This window comes from Stylophora pistillata, chromosome 5 (assembly GCF_964205215.1).
Source record: "Stylophora pistillata chromosome 5, jaStyPist1.2, whole genome shotgun sequence".
Classification (NCBI taxonomy): Eukaryota; Metazoa; Cnidaria; class Anthozoa; order Scleractinia; family Pocilloporidae; genus Stylophora; species Stylophora pistillata.
In genome coordinates, this window is record NC_142523.1 from 19,622,694 (window position 1) to 19,644,911 (window position 22,218).

At 37.7% G+C, this 22,218-nt stretch overlaps 4 protein-coding genes across 6 annotated transcripts in view; 2 read left to right on the plus strand and 2 right to left on the minus strand.

Annotated features, from left to right (window-relative positions):
- Window positions 1-22,218, plus strand: part of LOC111322451 (prolactin-releasing peptide receptor) — a 33,510-nt gene that overhangs the window by 7,816 nt on the left and 3,476 nt on the right. Inside the window, exons 1-2 of one of the 3 annotated variants that reach the window (XM_088761550.1) lie at window positions 11,728-12,035; window positions 12,127-12,215. The gene's annotated coding sequence lies outside the window, so the exon portion shown is untranslated. Of the gene's footprint in view, window positions 1-11,727; window positions 12,036-12,126; window positions 12,216-22,218 lie in introns of those variants that run through there. The other 2 variants (XM_088761551.1, XM_088761548.1) reach the window with 2 other exon arrangements.
- LOC148730697 (uncharacterized) lies at window positions 128-1,803 on the plus strand. Its single transcript, XM_088761561.1, has 2 exons — window positions 128-372; window positions 493-1,803. The coding sequence occupies exons 1-2, from the start codon at window positions 158-160 to the stop codon at window positions 788-790; spliced, it is 513 nt and encodes a 170-aa protein (XP_088617687.1). The 5' UTR covers window positions 128-157; the 3' UTR covers window positions 791-1,803.
- On the minus strand, window positions 1,604-4,388 carry LOC148730698 (uncharacterized). Its single transcript, XM_088761547.1, has 6 exons — window positions 4,155-4,388; window positions 3,446-3,881; window positions 3,032-3,203; window positions 2,495-2,643; window positions 2,062-2,253; window positions 1,604-1,765 (listed from the first exon to the last, which is right to left on the minus strand). Exons 1-6 carry the CDS (start codon window positions 4,269-4,271, stop codon window positions 1,629-1,631), a joined length of 1,203 nt encoding a protein of 400 aa, XP_088617673.1. The 5' UTR covers window positions 4,272-4,388; the 3' UTR covers window positions 1,604-1,628.
- On the minus strand, window positions 4,562-6,527 carry LOC148730699 (uncharacterized). Its single transcript, XM_088761559.1, has 4 exons — window positions 6,134-6,527; window positions 5,358-5,804; window positions 4,982-5,205; window positions 4,562-4,696 (listed from the first exon to the last, which is right to left on the minus strand). Exons 1-3 carry the CDS (start codon window positions 6,509-6,511, stop codon window positions 5,008-5,010), a joined length of 1,023 nt encoding a protein of 340 aa, XP_088617685.1. The 5' UTR covers window positions 6,512-6,527; the 3' UTR covers window positions 4,562-4,696; window positions 4,982-5,007.

Below are 22,218 nucleotides of genomic sequence, written 5' to 3' on the forward strand. Positions count from 1 at the left end.
AAATTTATGTGTAAAATTGTTCCCGGAGACTGGGGCGAGAATTGGACTCGTGACGTCAGGTTGTTTGATCCTTTGACTGGCAAGGTCAACAACTTTCAGTGTTTTCCTTGTAACACGCTGTGATCACTCGCTTAATTCTATCGTTTCACGCTTCGAAATGTCCAGCGATTCCGAGAGTACTGAGTCGTCTGACTCTATAGAGAGTATGGATTGTGGAATAAGCGACAGTTCTGAAGAGGAATGGGGAGTTATCACTGGTGTGATAGCTCCATATCAAGATGAGCCGCTCGCGGACGAGAACGACGAAGAAACTGGCGTTTCGAGCGAAGAAACCGATGTTGATGGACTTACCCCGTCAACTCTGGAGGCTAGGTACGGGAGAACTGTAGACGTAGATTCCTGGTTTGTAAAACTGGTCCTTTAAACTTCCTTGTATATATACTTATAGCAAATCTTTGTTAGACAACAATTCATTTTTGCTGTCTTCTTCAGGTGTCGCTGCCAGCAATGTAATACCGGGACGTTAGTTGGTTCCCTGGAGTTTCGATGTTGCAGAGAGGTAACAAATTCATCTGCAAAGATGGTTTTTGATGGTTCCATTGAACGGATAAAATGCATCACACAACACGAGGACTACGATGCGATTACGAACCGCGCAGTTCTTCTCCAAGTGGCTCCCTTGTTGAGAAACCAGGTGGTGGGACTTACCGTCGCCGAGGTGGAATGTCGGAAAACGAGTCAGTACATTTTTAGTAAAAACAGAAATAAAAACATACAATGTGTAAACTAGCATAATCACTTTGGTGGGCATAAAGCATTAAGCTTCAGATAAATCAGGGTAAATTAAGGCATCTCAAGCTATAAAAGTTTACCAAGTTAGATTTTGCATTTACTTGGACTTTTATCTGATGCACTCACCTAACATAAAACAGGAACTAATAAGATTGCTTGCAAAGTAGCTTGTCGGAAAATGTAAGCTTGAGAAATGCTCTGCAGTTCATTATCAATTCGTAAACATAAATATTTTTTTATTTGAATGTGTGTGTCATGGGGAGGTGAAAGGCAGGGTCCTGTAGTAATGTAGAGCATTCTTACACACCTTCCTATATAATTTTCATTGTGCTTTTACTCTAGGTTCATTAGAGCTGTTGCATACCGATGGACCACGAGGTGGCTTTGTGGCTACATGGGCTGGGGTAACAGAAGACCACTACCAGCCTGTGTTTAGCATAATATCAGAACAAAATACCAGTCACAAAATACCAGAGGTTTTGCTGCTGCTCATGAGAAAGAGTAGCATAGTACACATAATCAAAACTATGACGTGATTCTTCTACACTGATTTCACATACAGTGTTTTGTGTCTCGGTAAACAACAATTTTCAAATTGATTTTTATGGGTGGTTGTTTCTTGTTCTATTGTTTGGTAATGTATGGACTGTGAACCAGAAACAGCGTAGGTTCTACATGCACACTAGTTTGACTACATTTAAAATTTCACCTTGTTGTAGGTACAATGCAAATATTGTAAGTTGATGAGTACAGTACAATGCAGGCATGGAAAATTTGAAGTAAAAAGGAAAATTGTACCACGCAGAAAACCTTCCTGTGACAAAAGTTTGGTCACTTTATTTTTTGCAAGGGCTTTTGTGACTTCGCAATGGTTTTTGGCATATTGAGCAATTGTAAGGTCGTCTTGAAGTGGGTTGACTGCTGCTTGGGGTATTGTCACTGATAGACATCTGTAGTTTAGCCTGCTCTGCTTCTGTAAAATAAATAAATTTATTTAATTATGTTAGTGCATTTTTAGTTTGTTTGTTTGTTTGTTTCACATGCTTTTACCATGGAAAAAACGTGTAGAAGATATCCTCCGTGGAGACAATCACATTGTGCATTACCATGATGGCAAACTTGTTCCCAAGGTCTATCTTTTCCCCAGTTCTAGTGGGTGGGAAGAAGATAGACCCTGAGGACAAGGTTGCATGACAGTTGGTACGTAGAACATTATGTCATATTTGAACATTGAGCTTCATGAGCTTTGAAGAGTCAAAGCAAACTAACCTGGTGGAAATAGTGACATTTTCTTTATTGCCTTTCTTGCCTGGTAAAACTTTACAGCATCCTCTTTATTTACTCTGTCTGGGAACTGCCGGTTGAGGGGTTCTGGTACCCTTGCTGCATACTTCTCATGTACTTTCTTCATTTCTGCCTTTGACAAGGTGAAGAGAAGATTCTTCAGTGTGTCAACATACCCTGAAAAGATCACAGCCCAATTCATTTAAAATGTCGACGTAATTTGAAAAACGTGCAACAGTGTTTTATCAGGTATAAGGAAACAAGGTGAAGCAGAGTCCTTGACACAAGATGCTGGTCAATAGTACTTATCATGGTAAAAAGAGTGATCTGACTCATAATTAACAAAAGAGCATAACATTTCCTACACTTAGTTCAGTGTAGCCACTGTACTTTTAAAATCATAATGGTCAATAATTACCATAGCTAGGTGGGGATGCCACCTCTCTAACAACCTCTTCTCCCAGTTTAAATTTTGGATAAGTCACCCGAATGTATTCTTTTCCATCGCTTGATGTTTGGGTTTCTCTTCTGAGGTTTTCATTAAAATGCAAGCTTGCCAGTATGTGCCTAAAAAATTTTACTTTAGATGAGCAAACACATGAAAATCTGAAAATGAGATTGTGTATGATAATGGTTGGAACACAAGGGAAAGAACCAAGGAAAGGAATTAAGGGGATGGGAATGTGGTAAATGATAAAAAATACTGTTTTGTGTACTTGCATACATTGTAGACATGTTGCATGATGTCTGGTCAGTAGATCATGTGTAACATTTAGCAGTCACATACCCATTCATTTTGAAAAATGACACTTTTGAGCTAAAACTGCAAAACAAAACACTATTTTGGCCATAAAACTTCCAGGAATACTACATCTACAGAGTGTAAAAGGAAAAGGATCAGATATTGTATGCAACATATTTAGGTGGGAGTCACTGTAATATAACATACACATACCTGCAAAAAGAACCTAACCAAGAGTAACAAATCAACTTGGGATGCCATTGGGTTAGGGTGGTATGGAAGCCTTCTAGGCAACTCGTCTGGGCATCTGGTGAGAGTTTCTTTATGTCATTCAGAAGGATCTTCTTTGTCAACAGCAATTTCAATTTGTCATATGCTGCAGTGCCTACCAAAAGTATTATTGAACAATTTTAAAATGACACACTACGTTGTACATTGTTGAGATTAGAGGATGTAAAGTATGTATGAGCTCATTTGCCAATTTCAAATGATAGACTTTATCCCAAGAGTATCATCATCAATTCATTTAACTCCACACAAAGAATATGACAAGGAGGATTGAAGAGAAGCGTAGCCACATGGGTACTGATACTGTATGTCATCAAAAACAACGAAAAAATTCCTCACCAACTCTTATCCACTTTCTGGGTTCAAGTTCTCCATGATGACATTGTTGATAGAGTGGATCTGGGTGATTAACATGTTTATTACTGACATGGTGCATAAATGATTTCCATTTGGCAATGATAAGAGACTCAAAGCCAGCTTTTGTTGAAGTCGCACACCAGTACATATGTCTACATATTCCTTTCATCCAATATTTGATTATTTCACATCCTTTCTCTTTACTTAAACTCAATAACCTCTTAGTTAATGATCTTGCCATATGCCAAATATCATAGTAATGCCTGGTATTGACACAATTCTCTCGAATCCACTTTGCTATGCCCCTGTGCCGGTCAGACACAAAAATACCAATTGTCAGACCAACACGCTGCAAATAGGAAAAACATCTCTTTGCCCCCTCAAGTTCTGTCTGTTGGCTGCCACCAGTTTCATTTGCCTGAGTAATAAAAGGAGAAATATAAGGGAATGAAAGGTTACTACAATTATAATTGTAACTTTCATGTTAATCTTGTTTGAAACAAACATAACTCCCACTGATAATAAATAATAATCTAGTAACTGGGAATGTACTACCACTTAGAATACCCTGAAAATAGCATCGTAATAATACTATAAAGCAATGCAATAATATCATGCAATGCCATTGATATTTTTTACATTTCTAATAACAATTGATGATAATTTATTCTTCCAAAAGAACTTGACTTACCTGAACTAATTCAAAGTGGACGATTTTCATGATTGTGGTGCAGAACATTGTGTAGACCCCATATTTTGGCAGAGTGCCCCACTGAATCAAACCATCCATCCCCTGTCCAAGCAACATTTTTTAACTTTGTGATCTTGCTGATGAGATTGGCTTGGTATGTTTCCCAGTGATGAAGAACAACTGGAACTAGGAATGACATCTGGTGCCTAAAATAGGTATGGGCAGAGAATACATGGAGCCCCATGTGGCCGAAAACCAGCAATATCTTGTCTATAAATACTCTAGCCATCAAGACTGCAAAGCTCAACAAGATATTGCCAGCAGGATATTTTCCAAGAACAGTAGGCTGGGATTTCCAGATGTAGTTATCATGGCATTTTGAACAGCTCTGTGTTACAGTAACCATGGTCCCATCTTGCTTCATCCTTGCTGTAGGATTGCTTTCTTTACACTTGAAGCAGAAAAGTGTGAAAATATCAAGCAGCATGCTGTAAAATACAATGAACTTGGGTTCATCATATTCAGGGGTATCTGGATCAAGTCTGCAAAATAAAAGGCATGGCTGAGTCCTTTCAATAATATACTCAAGTTACATAATGAATTATTGTCAAGTGGAACAAACAATAAACTCAGACTCAAACCCAGTAGCTACTTATATGTTTTGAGGGTGAGAGAAGATTGGATATGAGAGTGAACTGATGAGCATGAGGAGTTATGGATGGGAAAAAGGGCTATTTTCCCTTTGTCCTTTCCCATAACTCCCTAAGTTCCTCAATCCACTCATGCAAGTGGTATAATTCCAATGAAAGCTACAATAGTAGTCTCACCTGATATCTTTTTCCATGCTTTCTTCTCAGAGATTCTCTTCCTCTTCATCATCCTCAGTACCTTCAGCTTCTGTGGAACCTCCTGCCTGTGACTTCCAGCCACCATCCTCATTCTCTGTTGCCATATCTGTATCACTCCCAGTGCTTGACCAGATAAATAAATCTTTGGACCCACTTTCCTCCTGCACATCAATTTCCCCTTCAGACGCTGTTTCAATTACTTTCTATAATAACAAACAAACAAGAAGGAATAAATGATCCAGTACTAGTGAGAGTGAGTAGCACTAGGAACACTTGAATCAAGTTCAATATGAATATTCTTTTGCCATTATACAAAGCTACAAGAAAGCATGAATAGGTTTTGTTTAGCACTCACACTTTTGAGCTCTCTTATCTCCTTTTTCTGTTCCTTTACTATTCTCCTTAGACGCATAGTTTGCTTCTTCTGATTTTTTAATTTGGATTTATATACACAATCTACACAAGAGCTGCCTTCCAATGGTGTTACGTTGGGGGATGGAGTTGTGAAAGAAACAGGTGTTGTATTGACTGGCGTAGCACAGGTATTGTTGGTGGAGGTCAAGGCAACTGGAGAAGTGAAAGGAGTGGTAACAGAAACAGTAGCAGTTGAGGCATTGGTACTGGCGGAACTTTCATCAATTGGGCTCATGCACACATCTGTTGCGATGTTGAACGGATTCTCTTCATTTGTATCATCATCATGATCATCTACAAGGTTACTCATTGATTCTTCCCTGGCCTCATCAACCTTCTTTTTCTTCGCCTCCAACTCATGAAACTCTGCAAAGGCATCATGCCTTAGCTGCAGCAAAAACATAAAATATCCTGGTTGATAAAATATATCGAGCACAAGACACCCTTGCTTTTGCTACGATTATGTATAGGATTCGAAACGATCACAAAGCTTGTATAAATCAATACTCAAAACTCCAGTGAACATGATAATGATTCACTAAGGTATAGGTTTTAGCAGTTCACTTTGCTTTCAGCACGGCAAAACCGCAATTAGATACGGGCATTTGACACAATGCTTCCAAAAATTTTATAAACTCACCACAGAATAGGTTATTTACATCACAAAAGCTTACACATGTTAATGTGAATGATCGGAGATCACGAGAAAACGCTTACCTGTCGCCTTTTGCGATCTGTCAGAACTTCAGGACCTTCTGGTAGAACTGCATGTCTTGTTGGAACAGAGCCCTTGATAAGAACTTTGTTCCGTTTTACTTGCGTCATACCGTCCAGCGAAAATGCCAAGCTGCCCTCGTAACAACTTTGCTCAAAGTGAGCCGAACACAACGAGGCATGTTTGGCAACAGGTTCGCCGAAATCAACTCGGTGCCGCTGCACGAATTTCACCCATTGGGCTCTCACTGTTGGATTTACAGGAACCTGGTACATCGAAATACCCGGTGTGTAGCTGGTATTCGTACAGCTTCTATTGTTGGGCGCCCCAGCCACACAATAACGTCCACCTTTCCGTACTGGCCTCTTCTTTTCCGCCATAGACCACTTTCATAAATGGCTGTCGGATTAATATTAAATTTGCCCGAGTGGCCTCGCTTGAGATAATGTACTCTTTTGAATTTTGTACTGGAGAACGAGGCCACCCTGGCAAATTTATATGTAAACAAAAGAATTTTAATCCGGCAGCCATTTATGAAAGTGGTCTGGTAACAAAACGAAAAAGTCAAACAACCTGACGTCACAGGTTAAGTTCACGTGACCTTTTAGCCGCGCGTTCGAGGGGACAATTTTTTAAGCCAACTTAGCGCCTAGTTTAACGAAAACTATGTGTTTATAATTATTTTCAACGATTTTTAACTCTCGAACCGTTTATTATACATATCGAACTAGCAGAAAACAAAAAAAGAAATTTCATGTCATATACACTTTAAGAGTGCAATCGGGAACCAAGAAAATCACGGCTGATTTTCCATGATCTCTGGCCTTATTCGACCGGTGAGCATTTCCCGCACGCAAAGTTCAACGCGACAAGTTGTTGTTCCAAAGTCGCCGCGAACCTGGCGTTGCATGGACAAACCCCCGACATTTTTTTTATAATTAACGTTCATGCTTGTTAATTCATGTAAGTCAAAGTCGTAGACGTTGGTTATCAAGTGACGATTATGGAATAGCCACTGTGCCTTTTCTTACGTCAAACCCTGTCTCAGAGCGAGAATGAGCGAACGAATTTGAGTTTAGCTTATGTCAATGTTCGTTAAAAAGCAGGACTGATACCAAAAGTGCTTGGTTAATTTTGTTTAATTTCGCAATATTTTTCTTTCCTTTGATATTTGCTTTACTTGTTGGCTGAAACACTTCACTTAACCCTTTCGGTCAATCCAGTCCTGTGGAGTTCTGAAAACACCTTTTTAAGCAAATTGTACTCTGGAAATGCACAAAGAATCCAGCCAACTGATCGAAACTTTAGGCAACGTCGTTACTCCGTAGCTGCGATAGATATGATTGAGTTTAAAACAGGAGAACAACGTCCACGCTTGATGTGAGCCCGTGTTCTAATCAGATGTGTTTAAACATTTTCCGCATGAGACGCTGTGTGAAAGAGATATGTCACATCAATCGTGTGCAGTAAGAGCAAGATCTTTGGTCAGTGATAGATCAACTAGTTTCGAAGATCCTCCGTTGATATTGGAGATAAGTTACTCAGTGCCAGAACATTTCGTAGTGATATATTATATCAAATGAAAAGGTCCTGAGATCCAATTCCATGGATAAATATGTGACAAAACCTGATGCATACGCTAATTAACCAGCGATTATGAGATGAGGACAAGAGAGGGCAGATGCCGTTTGCATTAGTTATGTAAACTTATTTGGGTCCGTATATATCCTGTGGATATTCTTACCTTATTTTAGGCATAGGGTAAAGTATGGACTGGACTGGACTATTTTTTTGGACCATTTTTTTTTTTTGGACCATTTTTTAGACCATTTTTTGGACCATTTTAAAAGGGGGGAGGCACACCATTAGTACTCAGGGAGGGGTGGGTGCAGTCTATAAGTACTGAGGGAGGGATGGGAGGCAGAGTGTTGTTACTCAGGGAGGGTGGGAGGTGGTTTTAATTATAAATACTACTGGTTAATGGAGCTTTTACTCGATCGTGCAAATTATTTTGATCGGTTTTTCGACTGACTTTTTGTACATCAAAATTTTTGCGCTGGACCGCAGCTTTTCTTAAAATTTTTTTGTCATGCGAAAGTGAAACTGCCACGTAAACACCGGACTTTAATTTTTATTGAAAATATTGCGTTTACAATCCTCCACTGTTGAGTTGCCAGTCCGGCATGGGTTATGCGTGTGCCTTTTGAGGCGACTTGTGCACCATCAATTTTCCTTTGTGTATACAGTATGTAATTACCAGATTTATCTATCTTCCTTTGTCACTGATGTTATCAGACGAGATCACGGAATTTCCGGTCCTTAGCCCTTGACTTAGCCGCATACAGAATTTACAAGCGCTATCGCAATTTTAACGTTTATACGTTTACTATATAAAATCATTGTTGGTACAGCCAAAACAACTTTCTCTCGGGTGTCTCGAAAACACAGACCTCGAAAACGTAGACCGCAGACCGCAGACCGCAGACCGCAGACCTCGAAAACGCAAGCCTCAAAACACGCAGACTTCTACTGAAAACGTAGACCTCGAAAACGCAAACCTCGAAAACACAGACCTCGAAAACGCAAACCTCGAAAAATTTGTTTTCGACATTTCGAAGAGAACATTGGTTCACGTGCAGACGTCCAACGTTGAGCGCGGCACAAACCACATATGGCTACCGAAATAGACGTTCGCGGAGTACCACATTCCTGGAACGCAAAAATTAAAGTCCCTCGGCAATATTAATCACTGCCTTGAGAAAAAGCGGTAAAAAATGTTGAAAGGCTTCGCCTGCTTTTATCTATCAAGGCAAAGCAATAATTCGAGGAGATCTAAACCTAAACATCAAGACTGAATGGCAGGAAATCAAACTACTCGTATTCCATCATTATAGCAACCGGTTTAAGACCGATTAAAATAATTTGTCCTCAGCAAGCTCTTCCCGACGCTGGTAGTTGGGAAGAGCTTGCTCAGGACAGGGCAGGTTGGAGGAGTGCCCTTCGGGAAAGGGGCGAGGCACTTGAGTCCCAATGGCTCGAAACTGAATTGGCGCAATTAACAAAGACTAGCTCTGTGACTCTAACATTGTACTCTGTAAATCTCCCGTAGATTGTTCTGCCATATATCATATCAAAATCATTTGTACGATCGAGTTAAAGCTCCATTAACCAGTAGTGTTTACAATTACAACCACGTCACCTCCCCTATGAGTAATAACAGTCGGCTTCTCACCCCTCGCTCAGTACTTATAGACTGCACCCACCCCTCCCTGAGTACTAATGGTGTGCTTCCCCCCTTATAAAATGGTCTAACAAATGGTTCAACAAAAAAAGGTCCAAAAAATGGTCCAGAAAATGGTCCAAAAAATGGTCCAAAAAATGGTCCAAAAAATGGTCCAAAAATATAGTCCAGTCCAGTCTATACTTTACCCAATGTACTTATTTTATGCGTTAAGTTGGAGGGTCTTTAACAATTACATTACATAGAAAATTTTGCGCAGCCCCTAAATAAATTAAGTAGATCCAATCTGATCTTATCTGCATCATGATAGCAGCAGTAATTTCTAGGTAAGTTGCTTACTTTCCACTGCTAAATTAAAGAACTTAATTACTTATGGCCTACTCCTCGATCCTCTTGGGGCAACTATCTCTTTTACCTTTTTCCTCTCCTATTTCTTCTATAAGATTTATGTTCGGGATTCATTCTTTTTCACTCATCTCACACCATCGCACACACTCTGGAAACAATTTACCCCCCGTATTTTTACTAGTTTTCTCGAGATGCACTCGTGCTCAAGTCATCTATTCACTCCAAAAGAGAATAAACTATGATTAATGTGGGAAATTTTTCCAAATTGGGCGGGCATCAAAGGTCCCGGTCTCAGCTTTGATTGGAAATTTTGGTACAATTTGCGCCTTATTTTAACGCTGGTTCCTTAACATTTTCAGTGGATTCGACAATTTTTTAATTTCTATGTTTGTTTTTCTCGTAGATTGTGATAATTTTTCGCGTGGTAATTACTGTTTTTGTTAAAACGTGTCACCACGCCCTCTTTGTAAACCCATTTAAGGAGTTTGTAAGTTATTGTATTACAACTGATGAAGGTCTCGGACCGAAACGTATTTTATTAAATGTACATTTTTTATTGAGTATATGTCTTCCTTCGCTCGAAGTTGTCCGTCCTCGTGTGCCACATTAACTTCTATATATATATAAAACAAAACAAGTCAGAAGTTCATGCTTATGATTTAAAGTCTGATTAAAGCTGAACCAAATTTCACTAGGCCATGTGATAATTTCATTTATCGAAATAGAGCACATTTTTCCCCTACAGAATGAATATATTGATCATTTAGGGACTTTTTTTCCCTTTTTAATTCAAGGTTGTTTAATTACCCTTGAATAAGAAGCATGGATCCGTCTCAAAACAGAAGAAAAACTCAAAATTGTAAGCCTACCAAATTTTTTCCCCTATATTTTTTTGTTTTTTTGAAACTGTCCTTATCTATTTCAATTTTCTAGACGTTTATGGTACTCTGAAGCCCTGTCGTGTAAATTTACGCCAAACAGCGCGTAGCAAAGGTGAAATTTCTGTCGTTTAGAAACTGAAGAGAAAAAAGAAAAAAACAAATTAAATGAATTTTTTTTTCTTTTCCACCGGTATTAGTCGAGTATTAAAGAAGGGCGGGCATAAAGTCAGAGTTCATTCTTCCACAAATTTGTCCTTGACTTGAGTTCACTTCAATCCAAAACTTGCAAATTGCATGCTGAAAAGTCAAATCGTGATCCTATAAGAATTTAAAAAAGAGAGAATAAAAAATCTTGTTTGGGTTTCCAACACTGAGCCCCATGGCGACTGTTTTGACTTACATAAAACCATTTTTACGCAAATGTCGTCAGAACATCCCAAAACATGGTTGAAGCTTCATTAAACGTTTACGAGTAGTCGAAGGAAATTTGAAATACATCGAAATCGGGATCGATGTTACTCGGATTTGCGAATTGCCACCATAAACGAAGAAATTAAAGGGGTCGCTAGAACGGGAATGAAAAAAGGGCTAATTACTTCTAGATTCAGGTGTGAGATGAATTCAGAATTGAGAAATTTGAGGTCCAGAACTGGTGGGTAATATTTTTTTGACTAGAAATCTCTATTACGACACGGAGTCAGCATACAAACTGAAGTTGATCTTTATTGTATTCCTTTATTTCTAACCGTGGAATCGCATAGGTTGATTTTCAAGGTTTTTCCTCTCGAGCCTCTATCTTTAGCTTACCAGCATTTTTAATATTTAAGAGGCTGGCTATTTGACTATCACCGACGTGATATCGAATATAACTCTAGAACAGATCTCAGACTTAACTAATTAAGAATGCGAGTAGATCTGACATGGGAAAAAATTATTTCAATATAAAATAGGCTTAGTGCGGGGATTTTATCAGCGAATTGGTTTTGAAAAGTTTCCTTGTCTTCGCTTAATTATATACTAAAAGGAAATCGATTTATGGTATGAAAGTATATTTGTACGACCAATAACTTCTCCTCATTACAACCTCAAATGTAATCTATATATACTCATTTTGGTCCGAAAAACTTGTTAAATTAAAATAGAAAGTAATTAAAAATATAATAATGAAAGAAAATGTCTAACGCTTAAGTCAGTTTGAACGTAAATACGCTATTTTTGATTAATAAAAAATTCTAACGTGGCTCCAAGGCTTGGGGGAATTAAACAAAATATATTAATATTTCGCCCCACCACCTCGATATGATTTTTTTTTAAATTTCCCCAAGCCTCGAAGACGCGGAGACTTCATTTGACCTTGTTTACGGCATGCATTTTATTTGGTGGTAAATGCTTCTCCTTTCGTCGACAAGTCGCCATCAAGAGAAGTCAGTGTTAGTAAGTTTGATATCTGAGCTACAGATACATCACTGAATTCATAGGCTAATACATCTAATGGTAAATAAATTGTATACTTTTTTGTTTGCAGATATATTTAAACGTTGTTTCTTAACATCAGAAAAGATCATCCGCGATATAATCAAGTGCACCGTAAAGCTGAATAAACACTGAGATCAGGTAAGAACGGCAATCATAACTTAGGAGACAAAACAAGTAGCCATCTTCTTCTCCTTTTTTATTTTTCGTTTGAATTAATATTCTTCCGGTGGCAGATAGCACTGGGTTTAATTCCATGATGAACGAGGGGGATTTTTTCCATGTTTCTTCTAATGTTTTTCAAGGTTAACCTCAAAATCTTCTGATGCAACTTTTTTCAGTTTTAAAAGATTAAATTGCGAGCAGTACTTAGCTTGCACGAACTAAAATAGTAGAAACTTGTATTAATCTTCTCCGCCTTTCCGTCTGACAATAGTAGACTTCGTATCAAGACGTTTTAAAAAATAGAAATAGGTTCGCTTAGTTCGTTAACTATTTTTTTTTTTAAAAAAAGTATTTTACTCTTCTATACCTAAAATGAGAAATAACTAAAGGATTAATGCTGAAGACCTATATGTAAAAGCTGACTCAATAAGGCTAAAATCATAAATTATTAAGATTTGGCCCTAAATGTAAATGTCACAACATTACACGACAAGTGAAATCTCTTAACAGCCAGGATGTTGTTTAAGGAAGATCGTCAACTTACGACATCTATACTAAGCGTAGAATTCGCTTCCATTGAGAAGTTTTCGTCGTATGAGATCTTATGATTTATCTGAGTCGTCAGTATGTCTTATAAAACTTATACCTTTTTGTTTTTATCTCTTATTTTGACAAAAAAAAAAAAAACAATTTGGATTCGTTTACTTTGATTTTGAATTACGTCAGCTCTTATTCTCCTTTTCGAGAGGAAAAAAATTTATATTTGCCACATTAAAAAGTTATGCTTTAGCTTTATTTACGATGATAATTCTAAAAGACTTTTTAAAAAGCGAGATTAAAGTGTAGATTGGCCTAAGTAACTCGTGAACTCGAAGGTAGCTTTCGTCGCATTTGATTAAGTGACAGTATTTTATAAGTCATGAGGGTATTATTGTCCACATCACAATTCCTTATTAGTTTGTTGGTTGACGGCGGTGTTGTTGCGTCAGTAAAGACTAGGGCAAAGTTATGAACTTCAAGTCATTTTCGGGACCTTATAGACACCTGTAGACGTACACTCATTGTTAGGCATTTTAGCGGAGAAGAACGAAACAGAAAACTTTGCAATGCTGTGTCTAAAAAAAAGGTAGTGCTACAGTCCTGTGCTGAAAAACAAAAAACTTACAATATCCTACTACTGCCACGTCTGTCAACGAATGTTGAATTCATGGAAACTTCAGTAAAAAAAAAAAAAAGAAAAAAAGAATAAAGAATAAAGGGAGTACGTTTTCAAAGAAACTGTGATGCTGCTTCAGTTGGGGAGTAAAAGAAGGTAATTATGGTTTTCTCATCTGAGATGATAATGGAAATTGGCCATTGTGATGAGAAAAACAAGAATAAATTAGTTGAATGAAAAGCGTTCGTTGATACTGTGGGGATTAAGAGTGGCGATTTGAAAGTCAAACTTTTCTTCTGGGGTTTTGCGGCTTTGTGAACTGCATAGATGTAAAGAAAGGCCGCAGATTGCCATGTGCTGCTCAGAATGATTAGGGAGATTAAGTCTCTAGAGACTGCTTTCGGCACTCTTAATTTCTCACCGTATCAACGAACGTTTTTCATTCAACTAATTTATTGTTGGTTTCCTCGTCACCTTCCCACCAATAGTGTAACTCTATTTTCTGTATCTAAACACACACACGACTCACAATTTTCAAAGTCAGCTTTGAAACTTATTACGGGGGCCAATATACATGATTTATTCAGTTGATAAAACCATATTTACCTTATCAAAAGTCTGTTATCTTTTAAGATAATAGACCCTCTTTTTAATCAAAATTTAATATATTTTGAAGAGCGCTTGCAAGTTTCTGTTTGACTAATAAGAATTATAAGTTTTTAATTTTTTGCTTGAGCTTTTGGTGTCTGTGACAGCAAACATGATTATTTATAACCGAGGAAAAGTGAAAAAGTAAAAGCACAGAGACGGACAATCAGCTGGGATATGTCGCAATTCGGAATTATGTCGGAACATACAAAAATGAGCATTGAGTTCGTATATTGTCTTTCAACTGCAGTAATGTTGATCGATTCCAGATAACAAGACTGTTAAAAGCAAACTCCATCCCCTATGTTTTTCTGTCTGGCCAGCCAGTCATTCATGCAAATGTAAACGATTTCTGTTAAGCTTTAAAGTTATTTGGAGAAAACAGGACAACTCTAGGGTGGCCTGTTTACTTTCTGTTTCTTGTTCTTTTGCTCTCGACACGCGAAGTCAAATGTAAATCAAGCACGCGATTTAGAACAGGTCACGTCTGTTTATCAACTCAAATATTGTTTATCACTTCTGAAAGGTTGAAGTTTGAATTCTATTTGAGTCAGGACTTATTGCTCTTTCTGGCAATGAAGAAGTGTGTGAAGACGTGCATGATTTTTATTATGTGTTCACGGCTTCCTGATTATCCAAATTATTTGGTTGTTAGCCAATGGCGTCCTTATGTCGTGTATTCTTCATCTGTCTTTTCATTTTTCTCTCGCTATCTTCGCTTTCCTTGTGTATGATCTTGATGCTACACCAGTGAAAATAATAGGATCACGCATGGTTGGCTTTATAATCCAAGGATCTGACGCTATTCTCCCTTATAGCTTCCAAATATTTCTTTCCATAATTCAGAACTTTGTGTTCCGTTAAAGAGGACACCCTCTAGGTGATAAATGCAAATGGTATACCAGGACAAGTTAAAAACAAATGACGATAAGACAGAATTCCTTATTATTTGATCGATCGCGAGACGGCAGTTGCTTAAGATTAATCACCGTTCAGTTCATGTTGGCACGGTGGATGTAAAGCCCGTTTCTCAAGTGCGTAATCCCGGTGCCTGGTTTGACTCGCATTTTACTGTGTCAGCACATATATCTAAGTCTTGCAGTGCTGCATTTTTCTGGCCACATAATATCAAGATAATAAGCCAATATCTGCCTAGAGAGAAATTAGAAATGGTGTTGTATGCTTTTGTTAATAGCAGAATAGATTACAGTAATGGACTCCTCTATGGAATACCGGACCGTAAAATCTCCAAATTGCAATGAGTACAGAACGCTGCAGCTACGCTGCTCACGTCAAGTAGAAAGTACAATCATATTACGCTCGTTTTACTTACTGATTTGCATTGGCTACCCGTAAGATACAGAATTAATTTTAAACTCTTGTTGCTAACTGAGTTCTTCGTGGAATGACACCAGCCTACTTAGCGGACTTAGTCAATGCAATAATAGAACACACGCTATTCCTTGCGTTCCAACGATGGTATTTGTTTAGAGTATCCCTCAGGAAGAATGAAGAAAACAATTGGCGACAGCCAGCTTGCGCAGCGTGAATTGTATCGCAAGTTTTAAAACTCAACTGAAGACTCATTTATTCAAACTAGCTTTCAATATTTCTTAGATAAATCATGTACATGTTTTAAATATAGTATTAAGTATACATTTTCTTTTCTTCTTACATATATATATATATATAAAATTTATATATACAATGTACGTTTTAATTCCTAGATTTTGACAAGTGTAATGCGCTTTTGATCATTACATGTTAAAAAGCGCACTATGAATTAATAAATTATTATTATCATTAATATTATTATTATTATTATTATTATCCATACCATTCACAAACTCAGTGGATAATATGTAGAGACTGTGGAGTAGAAGGAAAGAGTTAAAGAGTGACGAATTCAGGTCAAAGAAAGAAATGAATAACGAATGGCGAAATAATAACAACAACAACGACAACAACAAATACAACAACATATTCTGACCACATCACATGCCGAATATTTCGTGGTCATGGCCAGTGTGGTATTAGATATCATGCAGGGAGATAGACACTTACGAGTAAGTTGGGATATAAAGCGAGCAGAACTTTGGGCTAGAACGATCATCCCTTTGCAACGTTAAAGGTCAAGCTGAAACACAGAAGCAGACATCCAAAAATATACTGAAATTCTAATCATCAATCTACTAATCGTTAATATACACATGATGCCATTATTACACTGCTTCGGCAGATTTTAACTTGTAAAATGGAGATAAGTTTATCGATAAAAACCCGAAGTACCATGTCGTTAACGAGGACTTTAACTCGTGGAAAAGATTATTATTATTATTATTATTATTATTATTATTAACTGTAAGTTACTATAGTTACAAAGAGGCTGTTCAATAATCCCTCAGAAAAATCTCCCCGGGCCTCTTATCGAGAGATAATTAAATTTTGATGAAATACCTAAATCGAAATTGAGAGGAGTGTCCAGTTTGTCTTTCAGTCTCTTTGTGCTTTGGAGATATCCCTTTTTGAGAAGCTGTATTTTCCATATAATGGCAGTATTTTCTATATAACGGTGGCTGTTATCGCAGTTTTCTTAATAGAGGGTTATTTTAAAACGGTTTTAGCCGAAGAAAGCAAACAAAATAGGATTGAAATTGCAAGGAATGCTAATTCCGCAGGGTGGCGAGTTATTCTTTTTATTCGACAGAACATAATTAAAACTTTGTCTTCGGTTAATACGGATAATATTCAATTACGTTAACAAGATATTTAAAGGCTCGCCGAAAAATAAAATCACAGGAGGCCCAAGCTCTCTATGAGATCTAAACCTGAAGCTGTGTATGGGAGTTTGAACTGTTTCAAATGACAAAGGCGTACAGAAAGATTCTTTGAGACTGCGAACATTGACTTCAAATCCAATCCTAAATGCCTTTGGTCAGTTCTTAACATAAACTCCAGGACGCGGAGCGTCCCAAAGCTGGTCTCCATGGAAACAGACAATACAAGATCATATCAGATATATCAGATAGATATATCAGAGGTGTTTAATAAATACTTCATATCGGTCTTTGTAGGCAATACAAATACAAATCAAATCCTGCTCACAGAGGACTCTTTGTCAAACTCCATTATTTCGGACATTTCTCTGTCTGTTCAAGAAGTTCAATCAATTCTTGAAGCACTAAAACCTGAAAAAGCTACCGGTCCCGATGAGATTCCTGCCAGGCTACTCAAAGAGACCGCTCCTGTTATCGCTCCGTCTTTAACCGTGTTGTTTAATAGATCTCTAAGTGAGGGTAACATTCCAAGTGAGTGGGAAGCTGGCAAACATAGTACCTGTCCACAAAAAGAATTAAAAGGCATACATCGAAAACTACCACCCTATCTCTTTACTCTCTATCGTTTCCAAAGTTATGGAACGTTGCGTCCTTAACAGTATCAAGGAGCAACTATCCGAATTATATCTGCCAGGCAATATGGATTCCAAAGTGGCAAATCACGTATAACCAACTTGCTCGAATCGCTGGACACCATTGGCTCACTTTTGAATAGGGGACGTCAGATAGACTCTGTTTACCGCCTAACCGCCTCCCGGTTAGCTCAATGGATAGAGTGCTGGACTGTTGTGCGGGAGGTCGAGGGCTCGAGCCCCGGCCGGACCAACACTCAAGGTCTTAAAATAATTGAGAAGAATATGCTACCTTTCTATAACATCAAGAAATGGTTAGATATTCTAGTCTTCTCGGATAGGGACGAATAAATGGAGGTCCCGTCTCCTACAGGGTTAGGGGTAGGAGACGTTAATTTCCCACGCATGAGATTACTGTGTGATGGATGTCATCCCCTGGGGTGGGATGGGCGTGTTAGGATTGATTGAAAAGCGCTGTTGATCTGTCATTGTAAATAGCGCTCTATAAGTGATAAATTGTTGTAAATTGTTGTTTACCTCGACATGTCTAAGGCGTTCGAAAAGGTCGGACACGACCTTATATTGCACAAGCTCCAAGAAGCGGCTTTCGGGGGAAACTTACTAAGATGGTTTAGCTCCTACCTGATAAGCCGACGGCAGGGTGTCATCGTACTTGGTGCATTCTCACGTGACCTACGTACCAGTCTTCATCAGAGCTTGTAGGATTTGGAACACTTAAGCCAGTGAAGTGAACACTTAAGCCAGTATTATCAACATTGAAACTCATCACTTTCGATTTCTTCCAACATAATTTCCACCACAGCCTGTGGTATATTTTGGAAGAAGCTAAGGAGAAATTAAAATACAATGTCCTATATATTTAGAAGAAAATGCAAAGAAAATTCAAAGAATATGCCTTTATCTGCTGTCGATAAACGAGTTTCATTCCCAGGTTTTAGCATTGTTGAATTTTTATGTAAATTCTCTTTGCCAGTTTCCGCTTCAGTTCTTTCATACTTCATAGATTATTGCCAGTCTGAATGGGTAAACAACACCAGAAGTAATAATAAATTAACTGCATCGTTCATTTCTAACTGATACAATGTTTCCGCAAATTCGGATTTGTCTTTTCATAAATTCCTTTAGGATCCCAAGCTTGAGAATTTTTTAGTTTTCATGTTATGGTTCTTTAAAAATTAGTCGCAGGTTTTTGTGTTTTAAATCTGCATGAGCAAATGGCCAGACAAATAATTTCGTCTAGTGCGTCTTGTCTCCATTTCTACTGAAGTGAGCATAAATATCGAGAATCGAGGGGTGATAAGGGGTTTTCCGTGAAACGTGATCGGCTGTTTTTAATCACCGTGACTCGTGATTGTAAAAAGTTAAAAGCCATGAACTGTGAACGATATGCCAGTCGTGGTACGTGAAAAAAAGAAACTATTTTCCGTTATCCATGATAACTGAAAAGAAAACGCAGTTTTTTTTCTGTGAAAAATGACCTGCCGAAAATTTAAAATCTCTTGTAAGATGGCTGGATTGGTCATAGTTCTATTGTTTTGACATCTGTCAATTTGAAGCCAAAAGCACATCAGTATAAGGGTTTGTAGCCGGAACTTCTCGGCTCAAGTCTCAAGCCAAAACCACGCTGATGAAAATCAGCGAGCGAGCCCGCAATATGCCATGAGTTTTGGTCAGAGGATTCTCTGATGCAACAGTTGTCAATGCGGATGCACAAGCGCACTTAAACTATTGCATTGGAGGCTTATTACATTTAGGACTTTATTACATTTAGGAAAGCTATCACATTTAAGACTTCAACGTACACCTTGTTAAAAAATTCTGTCATCTTTTGCGATAACAGACATCTTTTTTAATCAAAGTAGCTATTTTTGGACAGCGCTCGCGAGTTCCTGCTTGAGAGATCAGAATTATAAGTTTTTTTATTTTTTTTTAAGCCTTTGGTGTCTGTGACAGCAAGCATGAATGTTTATTACCTAGGAAAAGTGAAAAAGTAAAAGGGCAGAGACGGACAATCAGTTGGGATATGTCGCAATTCGGAATTTTGTCGGAACATAAAAACATGCGGCTGCGAGTTCGTATATTGTCTTTCAATTACGGGAATGCTGATTGCTTCCAGATAATAAGAATGTTAAAAGCAAACTCCCTCCCCTATGTTTTTCTGTCTGGCCAGCCAGTCATTCATGCAAATGTAAACGATTTCTGTTAAGCTTACAAGTTATTTGGAGAAAACGGGACAACTCTAATGTAGGAAGGTTTACTTTCTATTTCTTGTTCTTTTGCAAAAAGTAAAAGCACATAGAAGGACAATCAGTTGGGATAGGTCAAAATTCAGAATTTTTTCGGAAGATAAGAACTTAAGCTGTGAGTTCGTATATTGTCTTTCAATTACGGGAATGCTGATTGCTTCCAGATAATAAGACTGTTAAAAGCAAACTCCATCCCCTATGTTTTTCTGTCTGGCCAGCCAGTCATTCATGCAAATGTAAACGATTTCTGTTAAGCTTAAAAGTTATTTGGAGAAAACAGGACAACTCTAAGGTGGGATTGTTTACTTTCTGTTTCTTGTTCTTTTGCAAAAAGTAAAAGCACAGAGAAGGACAATCAGTTGGGATAGGTCAAAATTCAGAATTTTTTCGAAACACAAAAGCATGCGGCTGTGAGTTCGTATATTGTCTTTCAATTACGGGAATGCTGATTTATTCCAGATAATAAGACTGTTAAAAGCAAACTCCATCCCCTATGTTTTTCTGTCTGGCCAGCCAGTCATTCATGCAAATGTAAACGATTTCTGTTAAGCTTTAAAGTTATTTGGAGAAAACGGGACAACTCTAAGGTAGGAATGTTTGCTTTCTATTTCTTGTTCTTTTGCAAAAAGTAAAAGCATATAGAAGGACAATCAGTTGGGATAGGTCGAAATTCAGAATTTTTTCGGAACATAAAAACATAATCTGTGAGTTCGTACATTGTCTTTCAATTACGGGAATGCTGATTGCTTCCAGATAATGAGACTGTTAAAAGCAAACTCCATCCCCTATGTTTTTCTGTCTGGCCAGCCAGTCATTCATGCAAATGTAAACGATTTCTGTTAAGCTTTAAAGTTATTTGGAGAAAACAGGACAACTCTAAGGTGGGAATGTTTACTTTTTGTTTCTTGTTCTTTTGGTCTCGACACGCGAAGTCAAATGTAAATCAAGCATGCGATTCAGAACAGGTCACGTCTATTTATCAACTCAAATATTGTTTATCACCTCTGAAAGGTTGAAGTTTGAATTTCATTTTAGTCAGGACTTATTGCTCTTTCTGGCTATGAAGAAGTGTGTGGCGTGCATGATTATTATTATTATGTGTTCACGGCTTCCTGATTATCCAACGACAACAACAAATACAACAACATATTCTGACCACATCACATGCCGAATATTTCGTGGGTCATGGCCAGTGGGGTATTAGATATCATGCAGGGAGATAGACACTTACGAGTAAGTTGTGATATAAAGTGAGAAGAACTTTGAGCTAGAACAATCATCCCTTTGCAACGTTAAAGGTCAAGCTGAAACAAAGAAGGAGACATCAAAAAAAAAAAAGCTGAAGTTCTAATCATCAATTTAACAATCGTTAAAATACACATGAAGTCATACTACCACTTGTAAATGGGGATAAGTTTATCGAAAAAAGACCTGAAGTACTATGTCGTTAACGAGGACTTTAACTCGTGGAAGTAGGTTGCTGTTAATATATCTACAGAGAGGCTGTTGATAGACAAGACTGTTGAATAATCCCGGAGAAAAAATCTCCCTCCTATCGAGAGATCATTAAATTTTGATGAAATACCTTAAATCGAAATTAAAAGGAGTGTCCAGTTTGTCTTTCAGTCTAATTATATTTTCGTAATATCCATTTTGAGAAGCAGTATTTTCCATATAACGGCAGTATTTTCCATATAACGGTTGATTTTGATGCAATAAACATGAAAGTGTAATAAAGCAGTGGTAACCAATTGTGAAAATGTTCTGGAAAATCACAGTAAGCACAAAAATATCAAATTTTAATTTTAAGTGAGAGGGCTTTCAGTGGGCGTGACCGTCCGAAATATGATAGAACCTTTTGTTAACAGGGAGTTTCATATGCGTAATATTTACAATAGAGGGTTAATTTAAAACCGTTTCAGCCGAAGAAAGCCAACAAAATAGGATTGAAATTGCAAGGAATGCTAATTCCGTAGAGTGACGAGTTATTTTTTATATTCGACAAAATATAATTAAAACTTTGTCTTCGGTTAATACGGATAATATTCAATTGCGTTAACAAGATATTTAAAGGCTCGCCGGAAAATAAAATCACAGGAGACCCAAGCTCTCTAAAAGAAGATATATGTTCTAAACTTGAAGCTTTGTATGGGAGTTTGAACCGTTTCAAATGACAACGGCGTTGTTAAACCAAAGGTTCAGTTCTGTTTCAATAATCATTTGGCTTTTTTGTTGTCGGTTCGATAAATGTCACAGCCCCTTCCCGAGAATGATTGGTCTCTCAGGGTAAAAAAAAAAAGCCACATTAAGGCTATTGAGATACTTTTATTTAGGGATAACCTTTTTTTATTGATGGTTCTTTGAGTACAAATCTCGCTTGCTCTGCCTTCAAATCCCAATAGTCTTTTGTTACTTCTCGGTTATTAGTAGCCATACACACAGGGAAATAATAACTCAATGTCGGTATAGCGCATCAAGGTATTGCCACTTAAAATTAAT